General features: G+C 35.6%; 1 protein-coding gene across 3 annotated transcripts in view; it reads right to left on the bottom strand.

Moving 5' to 3' along the window:
- The window catches only part of LOC114281838 (kinesin-like protein KIN-7D, mitochondrial), a 34,033-nt gene extending 17,891 nt beyond the window's left edge, over positions 1-16,142 (bottom strand). The window contains exons 1-11 of one of the 3 annotated variants that reach the window (XM_028224437.2): positions 15,525-16,142; positions 15,289-15,386; positions 15,090-15,179; positions 14,713-14,765; positions 13,396-13,461; positions 4,969-5,022; positions 4,822-4,881; positions 4,312-4,390; positions 4,135-4,202; positions 1,099-1,155; positions 899-1,003 (exon numbers count right to left, since the gene is read on the bottom strand). In XM_028224437.2, the coding sequence (XP_028080238.2) occupies positions 899-1,003; positions 1,099-1,155; positions 4,135-4,202; positions 4,312-4,390; positions 4,822-4,881; positions 4,969-5,022; positions 13,396-13,461; positions 14,713-14,765; positions 15,090-15,179; positions 15,289-15,386; positions 15,525-15,871 (1,077 nt within the window). In that variant the 5' untranslated portion in view covers positions 15,872-16,142. Of the gene's footprint in view, positions 1-898; positions 1,004-1,098; positions 1,156-4,134; positions 4,203-4,311; positions 4,391-4,821; positions 4,882-4,968; positions 5,028-8,167; positions 9,104-9,217; positions 9,259-13,395; positions 13,462-14,712; positions 14,766-15,089; positions 15,180-15,288; positions 15,387-15,524 lie in introns of those variants that run through there. The other 2 variants (XM_028224438.2, XM_028224439.2) reach the window with 2 other exon arrangements.
- Between the last annotated feature and the right edge of the window lie 704 nt (positions 16,143-16,846).

Raw genomic sequence — 16,846 nt, 5'->3', positions numbered from 1 at the left:
TGATTGATTATGCCAAAAAATTCAAGGAATTATTATATATGAAGTCTGGAGTAGTAGAAAGTGAACGGATGACTATTGCTTGTTTCTAGTATTATTAGTCTTATTTTATTATTATTTTTATGTTTTCTAAGATTTTTAAGGTTAGAGGTATTTTAGTGATTTTATATTTGCTGACATGGGTCTTATGGGTAGCCTATAAGTCGTCTTATAGGTCAAGTTACTTAATTAGTCTTAGTCTTTGTTTTTGTTTCTTATTTGATCTTAAATTAGTTTTAGAAATCAAAGATATTTTAGTAGTTTCCTTTTTTTATTCTAGTTGGTTTACTAAGTCTCCTACTCCTATATAAAATCATGTAATGCTTATAATTGATAGAGTTAATATTTTATAAATAAAAAAAAAATAAAAATGAGAGATTTTGCAATTAAACCCTAAGTGTGATGCCTAAATAATTTTAGGAGTGATTCCTAGATTTATCTGCTTCTTCTCTTCTGTCTTTTTTTCTTTTCTATTTCAACTTACTATTCTCGGATTACTATTCACAGCCCCCTAAAAGTGGGCTTTTCAAACTCAAAACTCCTTCCGATCACCCCCAAATCAATCCTAATCCCTTCCCCTACCTATTAGCCTTCAAAGTATTTTATCAATAGTTGGCCAAGGAGAATACAGATAACAACATTGCCTATATGGCTTCTTGTCAGCAAGAGAAAAACCCAAGGGCCAATATTGCCCATACCTTTGCCTTGCTAACACTCAGACAGAACATTTAGTACAATAATTTAACTAGGTAAAGAACCCTATTTCTTCAATTGCTGGTGGTAACCATTAATATTAGTATAAAAGGCACTAATAAGAATTTCAATCCAAGCTTATTAACAGAAGTAATCATTGGGCACTTACAGTTCCAAGAGTTAGAAGACTTTTGTTAATGTATGATCCTTCCTTTCTCCTTAATCCAGTTGTTTCAGTTTTGGAGCTCTCAGATCCAGCTAGATCAATCAAATTCTACAACAAATAGGCAAAACAAAACTGTGTGATTATTACATAACAGAAGACAAATATTCCATACTCTTGAGAATGATACATGATCCAAAGCATACAAGTTGAGAGAAGATCACTCCATCATATTCATCACCGTGAGCACTACTTTCAATCATCTGCATAACACATTAATAGATTAAAAAAGGGCACATGAGGAATGGAATACAAAATATGATGCCCAAAATGACTAGGGAAAACAATTAATACAAGAAAGTGACAAAGTGAAAATTTCGGTAACTGAGCAAACAATTGCATATCCATTTACAAGCAAAGAGAAGCTTACATCCCCCTGAATTTACATAAGCAAAGAGCACATAAGGACTTGAAAACATAACTATGAATGTGCTCATGTATTAAAGCAGTCAATATCAAACTAATCGACTGACAAATTTAAAATGCTTAAATGTTTGGTCTTCCCAATCTAGTCAAATTACTTCAGGAACTTAATTGCATCTATGTCACTATTTATTTTGAAGACTTTGGAGATCAGACACCAAGTCCTGAGGTACTTCATGACTTCCTTGAAGAATATTTCTGCTATAAGCTTTAAAGCACTTGCCTAGACAATGATTCACAAGAGTTATGCCTTCGCACATATGACATGCTTCAAAAAGGAAAATGCAACAGCTCTAGAGTTCTCACCGCACACACAATATACGATGCATGAAAATGACATGATCTATGACCATATGTATTACACTAAGATTTTTCCTTCCATTTATAGAACAATTTCTTCATATTTTTAAGATAAGTAAAGCCTTCACTATAGAAAAGAGTGTTTGTGGCTATTAAAAAATGCTTTATTGCCATCTTTTTGTATGGAAACAATGGGGAAGTGTGTTACAACTTAAAAGAGGTGATTGTAGCTTATTTTAACTTGTGAGTCTGTGCCAGACTGTCTGGTGCAGCTTCTGCTTATAGCTTATTAGGCAAAAATAGTTTAAATAAGCTGAAAAAAACTGAATATCTGGAAGCTAAGAGAGAGGTGCTTTAGCTTCTACTTTCTGATTATCAACTTTTAACTTCTAATCTCCATCAAACAGGGCCCATGAAGTTTTGGTGCAAGACTCTCTTGATACACTCCATGGAAAGGTATCCATTATAGCTTCTAAATCAATTGTTTTCTATTTTTACTTTTAGAGTAGTTTTTATCAAGTGTATTTGAGCATTTTGTTGCTGTTCTCTCAGAAGGCATCCCAATGTTTTGCTTGTTTTCAATATAATATGCATGACTAGACCAAAACCTTTCGTCCACATCATTGAGAATTACAAATGCTAATGGGGATATTCATCAAACAATGTGAAGCAATCATGATATTCACAAGCTACATGGGACAAAGCCACATTTGTCACCTTCAACTTCACACCAACCTTCATGAAGGGGAGAATTTTAACAGCTGGAAATTTTACAGCTCAGCAAACATTGATACATAAACCTCATTAATTAGTTCCAGCTTCAGTAGAACAACCAATAGGCTAATTTCCTTACACCCGAGCTTCAATTCCTTTAACACAAGGATCCCCAGCCTAATGAAACAGAAGTTTGAGTTTCCTTGCCAATGAATTTTGCATCCATTACACAACACCACCATGCTATCAAACTTCCATAAGATTTTAAAGGCTAATCCAAATTCTGAGGTGATAAACTTCCTCTTGAGCTCGAACAAAAAAAAAAATCTGAAACCAAAAAACTTAAATTTAACTATTTCAACCCAAATGATTAATAAGTTCGATCTACTAGTGACTTCAGTTTCCAAACTAAAACACCAAGTCTCAAACAACAAAATTAACTAACCAAGGTCTTGACTCATTGATCACATGATTTGATGAGCCAACAGAGGTATTTGACTAAGATGATTAGTCTCACATACATATTATCATTACCATCCAGCATTCAAACTTCACAATTCTAGAATTCTCTCGCTGATTGTAAATCCATACAAATGCATTCATATTCATAATTAAGAACTTTGGAACCCTCGGCAGTTGCAAAATTAAATAATCAAGACTAATACAAGTGTACCCATACACTAGTAGAGTTGCGTTCATTAGAATTCTTAATCTTACAGCTGTTGACAGGCCCCCACTTATTCTTTTTTGGCAAGTGTTTTATTACCCAGAAAAAATAAAATAAAATAACAATGAAGCTGGAGACACTCCCGAAGGTACCACCCCTTAAGAGGGGAACATAAACCTAGCCTAAGTAGCAATAAACCTCTCACAGCCTAAGGGGCTGGGACAAATAGAAAACTTGTAATGCCTAGTCTATATATTTAAAAATAAAATAAGATTCTCTCAAGGACAGAGAAACTAGGTGCTCACTGCCGAAGATGACAAGCTCACAAGTGATACACAACAAATCACAGCCCATTAAGGCAGCACACTGAAGCTTGTGAAGCCTAAGACAGAGAGACGTTTGCAACATGAGAACAAGCTTCAAAAAAAACAAAAAATAAATCATAGAAGGGCATCACCCACCATTGTTCCCTGTTGATCGATGGTGGGTATTGAACAGGGAGTTGTATCTAGACCTACCCTTCGACATTATTTCCACAAAATGGCAGCTCTTAGGTTCAAAGTCACAACCTCATGCTTGGGAAACCCAGCTTTCACCATTGCACCAAGCAATGCCTTTATAAAAAAAACTATTTCCATCCGTGTTTCTACCAAATAGACTTCACCAATTGTTCACAATAAGCTTGTTAACTCTTACCATTTTAAAATAATCATGTTTGAAGGAACAATTGAATTCAACTACAAACTACAAAGACTATTAAATCATTTACACTCATCTTTGACAAAACTAAAAAAAACGTATCAAGTCCCAGAACCATTCCTTGCTTGTTTAATTGCAGTATTTTTTTGCCTAATGTAGATGATCCTCACCAAGGAAGAGATTAACATACAAACAAATCCCAAGATGAACCAAACAACCAAAAAAAAAATCCAACAGTAGTATATCATGAAGCAGGAAAAGTAGAGCATGCAATCTGAAAGTAAAAAGAAAATGAAGATAATATGTTAATTTTCATCGCAACACAACGTGAAGTTTAACAAAGCAAAACGCAAAAAATTTATGAATATAGAATACATACCAGTGTGAATATTGTATGACTACGGCTACTCAATAAATTAAAATTATTCGAACCAACATGACGATGTTCTGCATATTTAAAAAATAAATAAAAATAATCAACTTAGTGACAAGAACTCAACCAAAAATTATACAAAGTGGGGTAGGGAAGATGCAAACAACAAATTACAGTGAATACCTTCCCCAGCAGCAATAAAAGAAAGTACATGCCCAGGAGACAAAACAACTTCTTCCTTTATTCCCTCAACATAAGTACCCTGCAAAGATATTGCCAGAACAGATAAGACCAACAAACAGAAATCACATATTTTACAAATTTTTAGAAAATATATATATATATATATTCAGAAGTTCAAAGGTTCACAGTCCAGGACCTGAACTACTCCAAATACTAGATGGAAACTAATTTTGACAATTATCTAATGAATTAAAAATCAACCAGTGAGCAGCAACATAATCTAGTACCGAACAAAGATCCTTTAAAATAAGTCATTTATCAACCAGTGGGCATTTTGAAACATATCAACATCACATGGCAGCAAAGTCACAATCAACCCAGGTTTAACTATGAAATAAGTGACTGACCAAAAATAATATGCAAGAAAAAAGATCATATGACCAAAAAATGAAAATCAAATAGAGATCAAAGATCAAAATTTTAAATTGCATTAAGTTTTAAGCAAGAAACCTGTGCATCTTCTCTGACACGCAAATTTTGACCAGTTGGATCAAGCAAGTCATTTATCACCTGTGCCACAATTAAAATGGGCATCACAAAAATGATTACCGATATCATCACTCAGTTGTACAATAATGTTGTTGTGGTATTACTGACCTCATTATAAATTTCAAGATATGACACTCGAAGTAAGAACTCTCGTCCTGGAGTCTGAACTGAGAATACAGTTAGTCATCTATAGTTCAATCACAGACAAGCTATATCCGCAAAAAATAAAATTCAAGTAAAAAACAAGAAAGAAATTAAACATATTGCACCAGGTAAGAAGAGTCAGTGCATTGCTTCATTATCATTATTTGACTACCAAACTTGTTTGCCATAAACATCATCACATAAACAATATTATCATCCTCACAGCAGCACAGAGAAGAAAGAGCAAACAATGCTATGAAGCACCAACACTTCAAAACAAGTGCTGTATGTATTCATGTCGGACACAAGCAGTGTTGTGAAAGGAGCGCCTAGGCGCAAGGTGCGGCCAAGCGCAGGTGATGAGACTTAAGACACCCAAAGCAAGGCGAGTTGAATAAGGCACCAAAAGTCGTGTGACATTGGCCAAGCGACAAAAGGTGCAAGTCGCGCGACTTGATGGGTTTTTTCCTTTTATTAAAATCAACGGTTCATATCAGTGTTTTCAAAGGCTCAAACTACATAGGATTACAACTCTAAAGTATACAACTCAATACCTAGCCCCATATACGACTGAAAATCTCTAATCGATTGGAAAGAAGAAATCATGCGGTGTCTGAGTTCTTCAACTCGATTTGACCAAGTGACTTCTTCTTCTTCTTCTTCTTCTTCTTCTTCTTCTTCTTGCTGTTGTATTTTTTTTTCTGGCTTTTTTTTTTTTTTTTTTTTTTTTTTGGGCTCTTTGATGTTGTGTTCTTCTTCTTCTTCTTCTTCTTTTTCTTCTTCTTCTTCTCTACTCTCTTTTTTTTGGGGGGAGGTAAAACTACCAGTAAGTCCTAATAGTTGAACTTAATTCCCACCAAGTCCTATTGAAAACAAGACTTTATACAATCGTCGTTAAAAATAATTTTTTGTGGCAATTTTTTGCACATGTCACTAAAAATTGACAATTAGTGACTTTTTTTGTCACAATTTTTATAAATTATCGCTAAAACTTGCACTTAGTGACTTTTTTGTGACGAATTTTTCAAATTGTCGCTGAAAGTTGAAAATTGTGACTTTTTTTGCAGCAATTTTTTTAGGCTATCACTAAAACTTATAATTAGTGACATTTTTTGTGACAATTTTTAAACTGTCGCTGAAAATTAACAATTAATGACTTTTTTTAATAATATATGATGAAAAATGCTATTAATTATCATTGAACCTATTGGACAATAAGTCCACTTAGTAGGACCTAAATGTGAGTCCCCCCCCCCCCCTTTTTTTTAATTCTGTCTTAGTACTTACATGCTATGAATCATTAGTTTATGTTAATTTATCTATTTTTTACTGAGACTTGTAGGTTTAGAAAAGAGAAGGAATTAGGGAATGAGTTAGACTTCATTCCCTTTTATATTAATAATACTGAGCAATTACAGGAGTGTCATAAGGCATAATATATGGGCCAGCCCATTACACCAATCAAGGGAATAAATAAGCAGTTAATACAATCACATATTTCTTATTCTAACACTCCCCCTCAAGCTGGTGCAAAGATACTCTCATGCCCAGCTTGTTGAGAATGCCATGAAATGGTTTGCTCCCTAGCCTCTTGGTGAGAACATCGGCTAGTTGGTCTCCAGTCTTCACAAATGGAATACATATGATGCCACTGGTAAGTTTTTCCTTGATGAAGTGCTTATCAATCTCCACATGCTTAGTTCTATCACGTTGACTATGTTGATTGTGGCCTTGTTGTCACAGTATAGTCGCATGAAGTCAGTCTGATGGATTCCCAAGTCTCCCAATGATAGTTTAATCCATAGTAACTCACATACACCCTGAGCTATAGCCCTGAATTTTGCCTCGGCACTAGATTTAGCCACCACATTCTATTTCTTACTTCGCCATGTGACTAGGTTGCCACCCACAAATATGCAGTATCCAGAAGTTAATCGTTTGTCAGTGACTGATCCAGCCCAATCTGCATCAGTAAATGCCTCCACACTGAGATGGCCATGTTTTGAGAAATAGAGACCCTTTCTAGGAAAAGACTTCAGGTATCTCGGGATTCTCATAACTGTCTCTAAGTAGAAAGTTCTAGAAGGAGCATGCATAAATTGGCTTACCATGTTCACGGCAATGGCAATGTCTTGACGTGAGTGGGATAAATATATGAGCTTGCCCACTAATCTCTGGTATCTCTCCAGGACATGGATCTCCCTCTTGATCCTCACTCAATTTCTGGCCCAGTTCTAGAGGTGTATCACATGCTTTGCCTCCAAGCATTCCAGTTTCCGTTAGCAAGTCAAGTACACACTTCCTCTGGCATATGAAGATGCCATCCTTGGACCGAGCTACTTCAAATAGCCTAAGTCTTTAATTTCAAACGCTTTGGCTAATTATTCTTTCAAACGAGGAATCTCCTCAACATCATCTCCTGTCAGAACAATATCATCAACATAGACAATAAGAGCTGTGGTCTTACCATGTGAGGAGTGTTTCACAAATAAGGTGTGATCAGTTTGACTTTGTTTGAACCCATATTTTAGCATAGCTTGAGCAAACCTTTCAAACCAAGCCCTAGGAAACTACTTTAGCCCATAAAGTGACTTTCGGAACCTACATTCTTTACCATTGGACTTGGCATCCGTAAAACCAGAAGGAATATCCATATAGACCTCTTCTGCTAGGTCTCCATGAAGGAAGGCATTCTTCACATCAAATAAATGAAGTGGCCGATCCAAATTTGCAGCAAGAGAAAGTAAGATTCTCACGGAATTCATCTTAGCAATTAGTGCAAATGTCTCCTGATAATCCACCCCATAAGTCTAAGTGAAATCCTTAGCAACCAGTCTTGCTTTGTACCGTTCTATGGAACCATCTGCTTTGTGTTTTACCGTGTACACCCAACTGGATTTTTTCCGCTAGGTAACTCTACTAACTCCTAAGTGCCACTCTTGCTGAGAGCTCTCCATTCAGGAATAGAGAGCATCCTAAAAATTGGTAGGTAGACTCACAGAAGACACTTTAGACAGAAAAGCTTTATATAAGGAAAACAGATGAGAATAAGAGACATGATTAATAATAAGATACTGAGTACATGACCTAACCCCCTTCCTATTAGCAATGGGAACATCTAGATCTGAAAAAACAAGAATAGAAGCATTAGAATCAAAATTACCTGGACTCTCAGGAGAATAGGGTGACTCTGGACACTCATCCGGAGAAGAAGTTGGCAGTAGAGGAAGGAAAGTAGTCACTTGCATCCAGGTGACTTGCTGTCTGTCCTTATCCCTAATATAAACTTTGCCTGCTACCTTTTCCAAGGGGTGAGCAGCAGATATATTGATCCGCCCAAACTGACCGAACCAAACCAATCCGCCGCATTTGGACGGATGCGTGATAACAAGCGGACAGTTGCAGATTGATTTTTTTTCAATCCGCCTAATTTTGGACGGATAGCAGATTGGAGATTCCTTTAGCCGCAACCGAATAGCCATACCGCGAGTACCTCTAGTAATTTGAAAGACTTTGTGTTTTCAATTTATTTAGATATTATATTTGTGTTTTCAATTGAAAAAGAATTTAAATATTCTGTTGAATACATTCTATTAAAAAAGAGTTTTCAACTTGAATATATTTTTTGAATTGAAAAAAATAAATATATTATTTATCTATATTTTTTGGTTTTTAAATCTAACTCTAAAAATAATAAATAAAAAAGATGATATATGCTGTTTAGTTTTGTTTTAAAAAACAAATATAGATGTAACAATACAGAGACATACAATCTCTACTACTGCTGTGTTCATCGTTTTGGTAGTTTGAATTGTTTTTATATTTTAAAAATTATAATACTTTGTGTGGATCATACATGCTATGATTGTAATATGTGGATAAGGCATATAGTGATTGTAATGTTCTAAAGTTTTAAACTTTCTTTGTTTGGATGAGGAATGCAGTAATTGTAATACTTTTTTAAGTAATTCACTGTAATATATATATATATATATTTTTTTTTTTTTTTGAGGAAGTACATAAATTGAATTATGTTGAAAATTTATAAAATTTTAAATCACCAAACCAATTCGCATCCATCCACCAATCCGCTCAATCCATATCCGTCGGATTGGCAGACGGATGCGGACTGATTTTCTCTAATCCGCCAATTTAGCGGACGGATGGCAAATTAAAGCCTACGTGGTCGCAACCGACCCGCGCCCACCCCTACCTTTTCCTCAACAACTGCTGACTCATCATTCTCTATCTTTTCAACCACTTGCGGAAGTGGAACAGGAATCTCTTCACACCAAGGCTCTCCCTGAAAAGATGACTATGAGACCAGGTGGGCCGGAAAGCAAGGTTAAGACTCAAAGAAAGCGATATCCATGGAGACAAACCATTTACGAGTAGGAAGATGATAACACTTATAACTCATTTTGATGGCAAAATAACACAGAAAAACACACTTAAGAGACCTAGGATCCAATTTACCATGAGTGGGTGAATGATTATGGACAAAGCAAACACAGCCAAAAGACTTAGGAGGAATGGAGAACCCGGAAGGGGTAGACCCGAACAAAACTTTAAGAGGTGTTTGTTTGTGAAGGACGTGGGTAGGAAGACGATTAATCAAATAAGCGGCAGTGAGAATCGCTTCCCCTAATAGGATTGAAGAACCCGCATCTCAAAGGATAGACAACGGGTGACATCAAAAAGATGGCGATTTTTGCGTTCTGCAACACCATTTTGTTGAGGAGTATTAGTGCATGAAGTCTGGTGAATAATGCCATGAGGGGCGAAATAAGTGGCAAGACGAGAGTCAATACATTCCCCCCCATTATCAGAACGTAGAATTTTGACAACCGCCTCAAATTGAGTACAAACCATTTTATGGAAGGTTTGAAACACAGAAAATACCTCACTTTTATCTTTCATCAAATAGACCCAAGTAGCCCTAGAACAATCATCTATGAAGGTAACAAACTATTTTTGATCGGTTATAGACACAAAACGAGATGGACCCTATACATCAAAATGAATCAAAGAAAATGAAACTAAACTTTTATTAATAGAAGGAGCAAAAGAAGCTCTGTGTTGTTTTCTAAGTTGACAAGACTCGCATTGAAAATCTAACACATTATTTTTCTCAAAAACAGAAGGAAATAAATGCTTAAGTAATAAAAAAGAGAGATGTCCTAAACAACGGTGCCACAAACAAATGTCTTCCTTGGTGGATGGTAACTGAATAGATGAATGAGCTAACTTGTCTATCTGATCCAGAATGTAGAGCCCATATTCCTCTCTACCACTGCCAATCCTCTTCCTCGTGATAAGGACCTGAAAAAGACAATGATCAGGAAAAAACGTCACGCTACAATTTAAGTCACGGGTAATATAACTCAAAGATAAAAGATTAACACTGAAATTGGGAACATGGAAGCCAGAAGACAAAGGAAGGGAAGAGGTGGCATGAATTAAACCTTTCCCTGGCACAGACGAAATTGGTATCATCAGCAATACGTACTTTTTCCTGACTTGAGAAGGGGTTATATTCTGAAAATAAATTAGAGGAACCAGACATATGGTCAGAAGCACCAAAATCAATAATCCATGGGACAGTCGTATGAGATAGCAATGCACATGGGGAGGAAGCCAAGTTACCTGAATTAGCAAAGGAAGAAGAAGGTGCACCTGTAGTAGAAGTGGAGGCTCAACGATCTAGCAAGTGGCGAAGAGCAATCTCAAAATCCGAGACAGATAACCCTGAGACACCAACAGCGAAGAAGACAACTGGAGATGAAGATGGTGGTTCGACAGTGTCTGAAAGATGAGCTCAGGCATTGGCCCTACGGCCTCTAGTACCAGACTGACCCCCTCGAGTACCAAGACGGTCGCCTCGACCACCAAAGGGAGTTCCATGTAGCTTCCAACAAGTCTCGCGTTTGTGGCGAGGTCGACGACAGTAGTCACAGTAAAGATATCCTTCTCAGAGGAAGGACGAGAACCACGAGTCACATGGTCACCATCGCGAGATGGTACAAAAACCAAGGCCGAGCGATCAGTAGTAACAGAAGAAAGCATTGCAAAACGACGACTCTCCTCATTCTGCACAAAAGCAAAGGCTTCTTAGAGAGAAAGAAGCGCATCCATGCCAAGCACTCTACTCCGAACCGGATCATACTCCACATTTAGGCCTTCCAAGAACTTGAAAACCTACTCTTGCACCACAAACTTTCGATAACCAGCAAAATCAGTGAGACAAACAGGCTTGTAATTCTAAATGTGATCAAGTCGCTTCCACCCATTGTTAAGGAAGGTAAAATACTGAAGGATAGTCTGCTCACCTTGTACCGACCTTTCAATGAGTGACGTAACTCGAAAACCTGTGAGAAGTTCCCCTTCCTAGAGTAAGTAGTTGCTACGACCTCCCAAATATCCTAGGGCAGTGTCCATAGACAAGTAGCCTTCTCCAATCTCAGGAACCATAAAATGGATCAACCAGCCCATAATCAGAGAATTGGTGATCTCCCATTAGTCATAATGAGGATCGGTGATACTGGGTGCCTGAACCTGCCCATCAACATATTCCATCTTCCCCTTACTCTTCAAGAAAATAGTCAAACTCTACGATTACACTAGGTAATTCTGACCATTGAATAGAGAGGTGGTAATTCTAAGGCCACTGTGGAGGTTATCAGTCATAGTGGAAGGGATAACAGAACTTTCGCCCTAAGATGGCTGAGAGGTAGTAGATTCACTGGTCAAATCCGCCATGGAGACTCTACTAATGATTCCTCAAACACGATGTCAATCACAAACCTAGAAGATGAGAGTGGAGTAACAAGCACAATAACCATTAAGAATATTAAGAATTCAGTTTGTTTTTTTTTTTTTTTTTACATCACCAAAAAGCAACCATTTTTATTTTTTATTATTTTTTTTAAGTGATTGTTTTTTTAAAAAAATTGTTAACAGAGTTGTACTAATACAAACATGCTATGAAAATTGTCTTAGTACTTACATGCTATGAAAAATTAGTTTATGTTAATTTATCTATTTTTTACTGAGACTTATAGGTTTAGAGAAGAGAAAGAATTAGGGAATGAGTTAGACTTTATTCCCTTTTATATTTAATAATACTGAGTAATTACAAGAGTGCCATAAGGCATAATATATGGGCCAGCCCATTACACTAATTAAGGGAATAAATAAACAGTTAATACAATCACATATTTCCTATTCTAATAAGAATGTACACCTTACTTTAATAAAGCTCGCGCCTCGCTTTGCGCCTAAGCCCCAAAAGACCTTCGGTGCCTTCGTGCACCTTGAGCCTTAAAAACATTGGACACGTAGACACAGCAGAGACACATGGACACGGCAGGGACACGCCACATGACATGTCCCTTATTTAATTAATTTATTTTCAGGGGACATGTCGGGGACACTTTAGGAACACACTAGGGACATGCCAAGTTTTTTCTTCCATTTTCTTTAGTGCTTTTGATGAATGTTGAATGTTATTTTTTTATTAGATTTATTTTTATTTTTTTTTTGATCAACTATTAGATTTAAATACTTAATAGATCATCCATAAAAATTGAAAATTAAAAAGATATAAATTGTAAGTGTTAATTTAAAAGTACATTTTTTTTAATATATATATAATTAGGCCTCGTTTGGGAGCAGGCTAATTTAGTAACTTTGTGACTATTTGGCTAAAATATAAGCTAAAAAAAACTAGTATGTTTGGGACGACTTTTTGGCTTTTTACGAAAAGATGTGCAAAAAGTAGAGAGAAAAAAGAATCTTTAACTTTTTGGTATGGGTTGTTGGCTTTTTGGCTAATTTAGTAACTTTTTGCTTTTTGACTAAATAGGAGGGTTCCCAAACGAGGCCTTAGAGTTAGTTTTTATTAATATTGATTGTTTGTGGATATAATATTAATCTAGATAAAAAATAAAAATATATTTTATTGGCATGTCCCTATTTTTTTTTGAAATCACTGTGTCCCATATCTGCATCCGTATCTGTGTCCGTGCATCTTAGCAATGCTTCCATGATCACTTAAAGGCAAAGCCATTGGCTAATTGAAATAAATGATAGATCTATTACCGGACTAAAAACAAAGTAAAAGGAATGTTTCAAAAACTCTAAGAAAAAAAAAATTGGTGTATACAATCTCAATTTTTGCTAGTGTGGAAGAAAATAACATGAACTACAAAATTGTGCCCAAAAGTGTGATACTTCGAAGAGTATTATCAACATATAGTAACATCACCAGTTCACCACACAAAACCAGTAGGAGCGAAAGGAAAAAAGTGCCTTCATAACAACAAATCAATAGGTGACCTAGAAAAACAGAATAGTACTTCAAAGCCTAATAAATTTTCTCAGCACACTTACATCTTGAATCATGCTGAAAACATCCCTTATTGCCAATGGTATTATACCTGGAGAATTTTGATCTCCCTGTGAATATTAATAAGAGAAATACGTCAAATGTACTAAAAAAACTGCATATCAAATTCATGAGCTTTATATTGCCCAATAAAAAATCATTATAAATCAATACTTAGGAATATAACATTACTAACTAAACCATGAATGCAGGACCACAAAAATGTTGTTACAGTTAACTATACTCTCAGAGAGAATAGAACATTAATGACTAAAAAGATCACTCATTGTAGCACATGTGGTACCTTGTGGTTCTTAAAACCTCTGTTATTAGAATCATACGATTCTAATTCGAATCATATGATTCAATTCAATTCAGTGGGTAATCGATATGAACAAGTTGTGTGAATCGCAAATAGCTATGAATCGTAAGTGAATCGTGAATCGATTCGATTTGCTAAAATCGATGTTTGGTTTTTTTTGTTGTTGGAAAATGGTTCACACAACGTTTTCAAGGTCTTTAGTGTTATTATACACCATCGTTTGACTTTCTCCCTCCTTATTTTAGTCTCAAATACTCAAACCTTAGCAGAACAAATGAACTTTCTCTCTCTACAATATTCTAGGTTTACATGTTCAACTTTATCTAAGTACTTGCATCTACAAAATGAAGATTTGATTTTTTAACCTTGCAAAAAGTTAAAACATTGTTGTTGAGTTATTGTTATTTAGAAATTAAAAGTTTGTCTTTGTTTGCTTTCTTTATTAAAAATGGTTGATTAAAAATAGTATCTAAAAGGAAAAAGGTGAAATGGTAAACATAGGAGCCCGTGTTAACTTGTTACCCAGATCACATGATCATCATTTAAAATAATTTTTCTATTGATTTAAGTCTAAATATTTCATATTTATTAGATATATTTAATATCTAAATGTGTAGATATATTTTTCTATGTAATTTGAAAAGGTTGCCGAATCTTTACGATCACGATTCAATTCGATTTGCGATTGGGTACAATACCATTTTAATTCACGATTCGAATCCCGATTTGACAACTATGCTTAAAACTGATAAGACTTGTCTGACATAATTTACTTTAGAGATTTCTTCACTAACTGCCCACTTGAGATAATATGATTTAAATGGAAATAGTGGAACAAAAAGACTTAAGCTCAATATGAGTTTATGTTGCTCATCAGATGCAATTAGAGGTCAAACAGAGGTATATAGTTTGTTTTGTTCATGATTTTTCAAGTCATTCAGAGTGAAAGTCCTGAAGAACTAATAAAAGGACATGTAACATCTCATAGAATTAGACTTACATGCATAGTATGCGTCTTCCCACTACTTGTAACACCATAGGCAAAGACAGTTCCTGCATCATCAGTAGCCACGTCTAAGCTTAAATAACTATTACACTAATTTCATCAATAAGTTGTGTCACAAAACAACAATTGATGATAGCACCGAACTGAATTGGCTGAGTAAAAGAAATTAACTACAAAACAACAGTTCAATTGAATTGATTAGCATTTTCAGCTATCAACTAACAATTTCAACAAGCAGCATTTCACTTATGTTGCTTTCATTGATTAGTCATAGCACTGACCAAGAGCAATATCAGATATTTCTGTAACAACTATGGCGTTGATTAGGGAAAAACAAGTCTGGGGATTTTATGAACAAAGGTATACCATACCATTTACACCTTCCATTGCAGCTTTGACTACTGGTCGACCAGCTACTTCATATACTTCCTGGGATGCCGTGGAGGGTCCAAAAACTTTATCTATATATAATTCAATTAAACTTTATTAATTTTTACACATGTATGAATTTAAAAACAAATTAAAAAAAAAAAAAAACTTAATTAGAAGAGTGAAGAACAGGAAGTAAACCAAATGCATAGGCAGTAGCTGGATTGTACTCATTCCGCACAATTTTATCGCCATCGGCGTACCAGGCAATCTCATCCCCCCTCTCATATTCCCGTTCACTACAAGCACAAATTCAACAACAACCTCCAATAATCAAAACACATTTGGCTCGTAATACAGAGCCCTAATTCCAATCAAATCAAACAGTGCAGTGCAGATCTAAACCAATTGACTCAGATCTAGCATTACTACTTTACCTCAACGGCCGAAACCGAATGGTGACCGAAATGCTATCGCCGCCGGATGATCTGGGAGCATCGAGTGGGTCTCCAAGAAGAAGCTCATCCGCCGATCCAAAACCAACAGGCGAGCGGCCTCCGAACCCTCCTCCGCCTCCTTTCGGCAGACTCGGAGTCATGGATCTGGAATTGTACCCATTGCCAGTGCCGTAATACGACGTCGCAGAAGACGAGCACGACCGAGGCATGAGCTTACCACCATTCATCAAAGACGACGACGACGAAGACGATGACGAGAACGGAGTCGCAGGCTTACGGTAGCTGAATGGTGAACTACTTCGTCCCCGAGACGAAGAGCCCGCCATTGATCGAGAGAGAGAGAGAGAGAGAGAAATAGGTCTGGAAGAAGAAAAAGAAGAAGAAAGAGAATCTGTCAGAGCTCACATGGTCTGAAGCTCCAAAGTGAAGAAGATTGTTTGATTTTTAATTGAGTTTGAGAGAGAGAGAGAGAGAGAGAGAGTTCTTTTCTTGTTCTTTAAGACAAAGAGTTGCAGAGAGAGAAAGAGAAAGTGTGGTGTGGTGAGGTAGAGGAGAGGTGTAGTGAGAACGATGGAAGGGTATATTTTTTGTTTTTATATGTTTGACGGAAATAGTAATTAATTTGTTTAAATAAAACAAAGTTAGTAGTATGATGTAATTTACATTTGAAATTCAAGGGAGGTGGTGACGTCGAGCGGCGGAGGGTCGTAGTTTTTAACTTTTTAGAGAGAGAGAGAGAGAGGCCAGAGTATTTTTTAAAAACTTCACAATTAAAACGAGCGGGAATAACAGTGACCGCCGCTTTACATAAATTTATTTGTAGTAAGTAGTTATTTTTACACATAATTTTTGTCAATTCACACATATCTACGTTTAGGAATTAGTCATATCTACGTTTAGGAATTAGTTATTTTAATTAAGGGTATTTTGCATAACTTATATTACTATATTTATTTTAAATGTATTTATTTATGTTTTATTACTTTTTTCTCTTTTTATATATTTTTTTATAAAAAATTAAAAATTATACTTTAGATCATCCCAAATGTCCCTTTAATTTTTTAAAAAAAATATATAACAAAATAGAAAGATAATGTAGGCTTCTATTATTGGTAATTAGGAAAAAAATATAGTTTATTGGATTATTTGGATCATCTCTAAACTTTTTTTTGCATGTTTTTTCAAAAAAAAATTTAAAAGTTGGCTTTTCTCTTATTTTTCAAAATAGACTGTAATTGGGAGGTTGTTTGGTTAGCACTAAAAAAATGCACTTTTTTAACTTTTTGAGCAATGCTAAAAAT

Source organism: Camellia sinensis, chromosome 3 (genome assembly GCF_055761805.1).
Source record: "Camellia sinensis isolate YWXY chromosome 3, ASM5576180v1, whole genome shotgun sequence".
In the NCBI taxonomy this organism is placed as follows: domain Eukaryota; kingdom Viridiplantae; phylum Streptophyta; class Magnoliopsida; order Ericales; family Theaceae; genus Camellia; species Camellia sinensis.
Note: the sequence above shows the minus strand (reverse complement) of the source record. Positions and strands in the feature narration are given on the sequence as shown.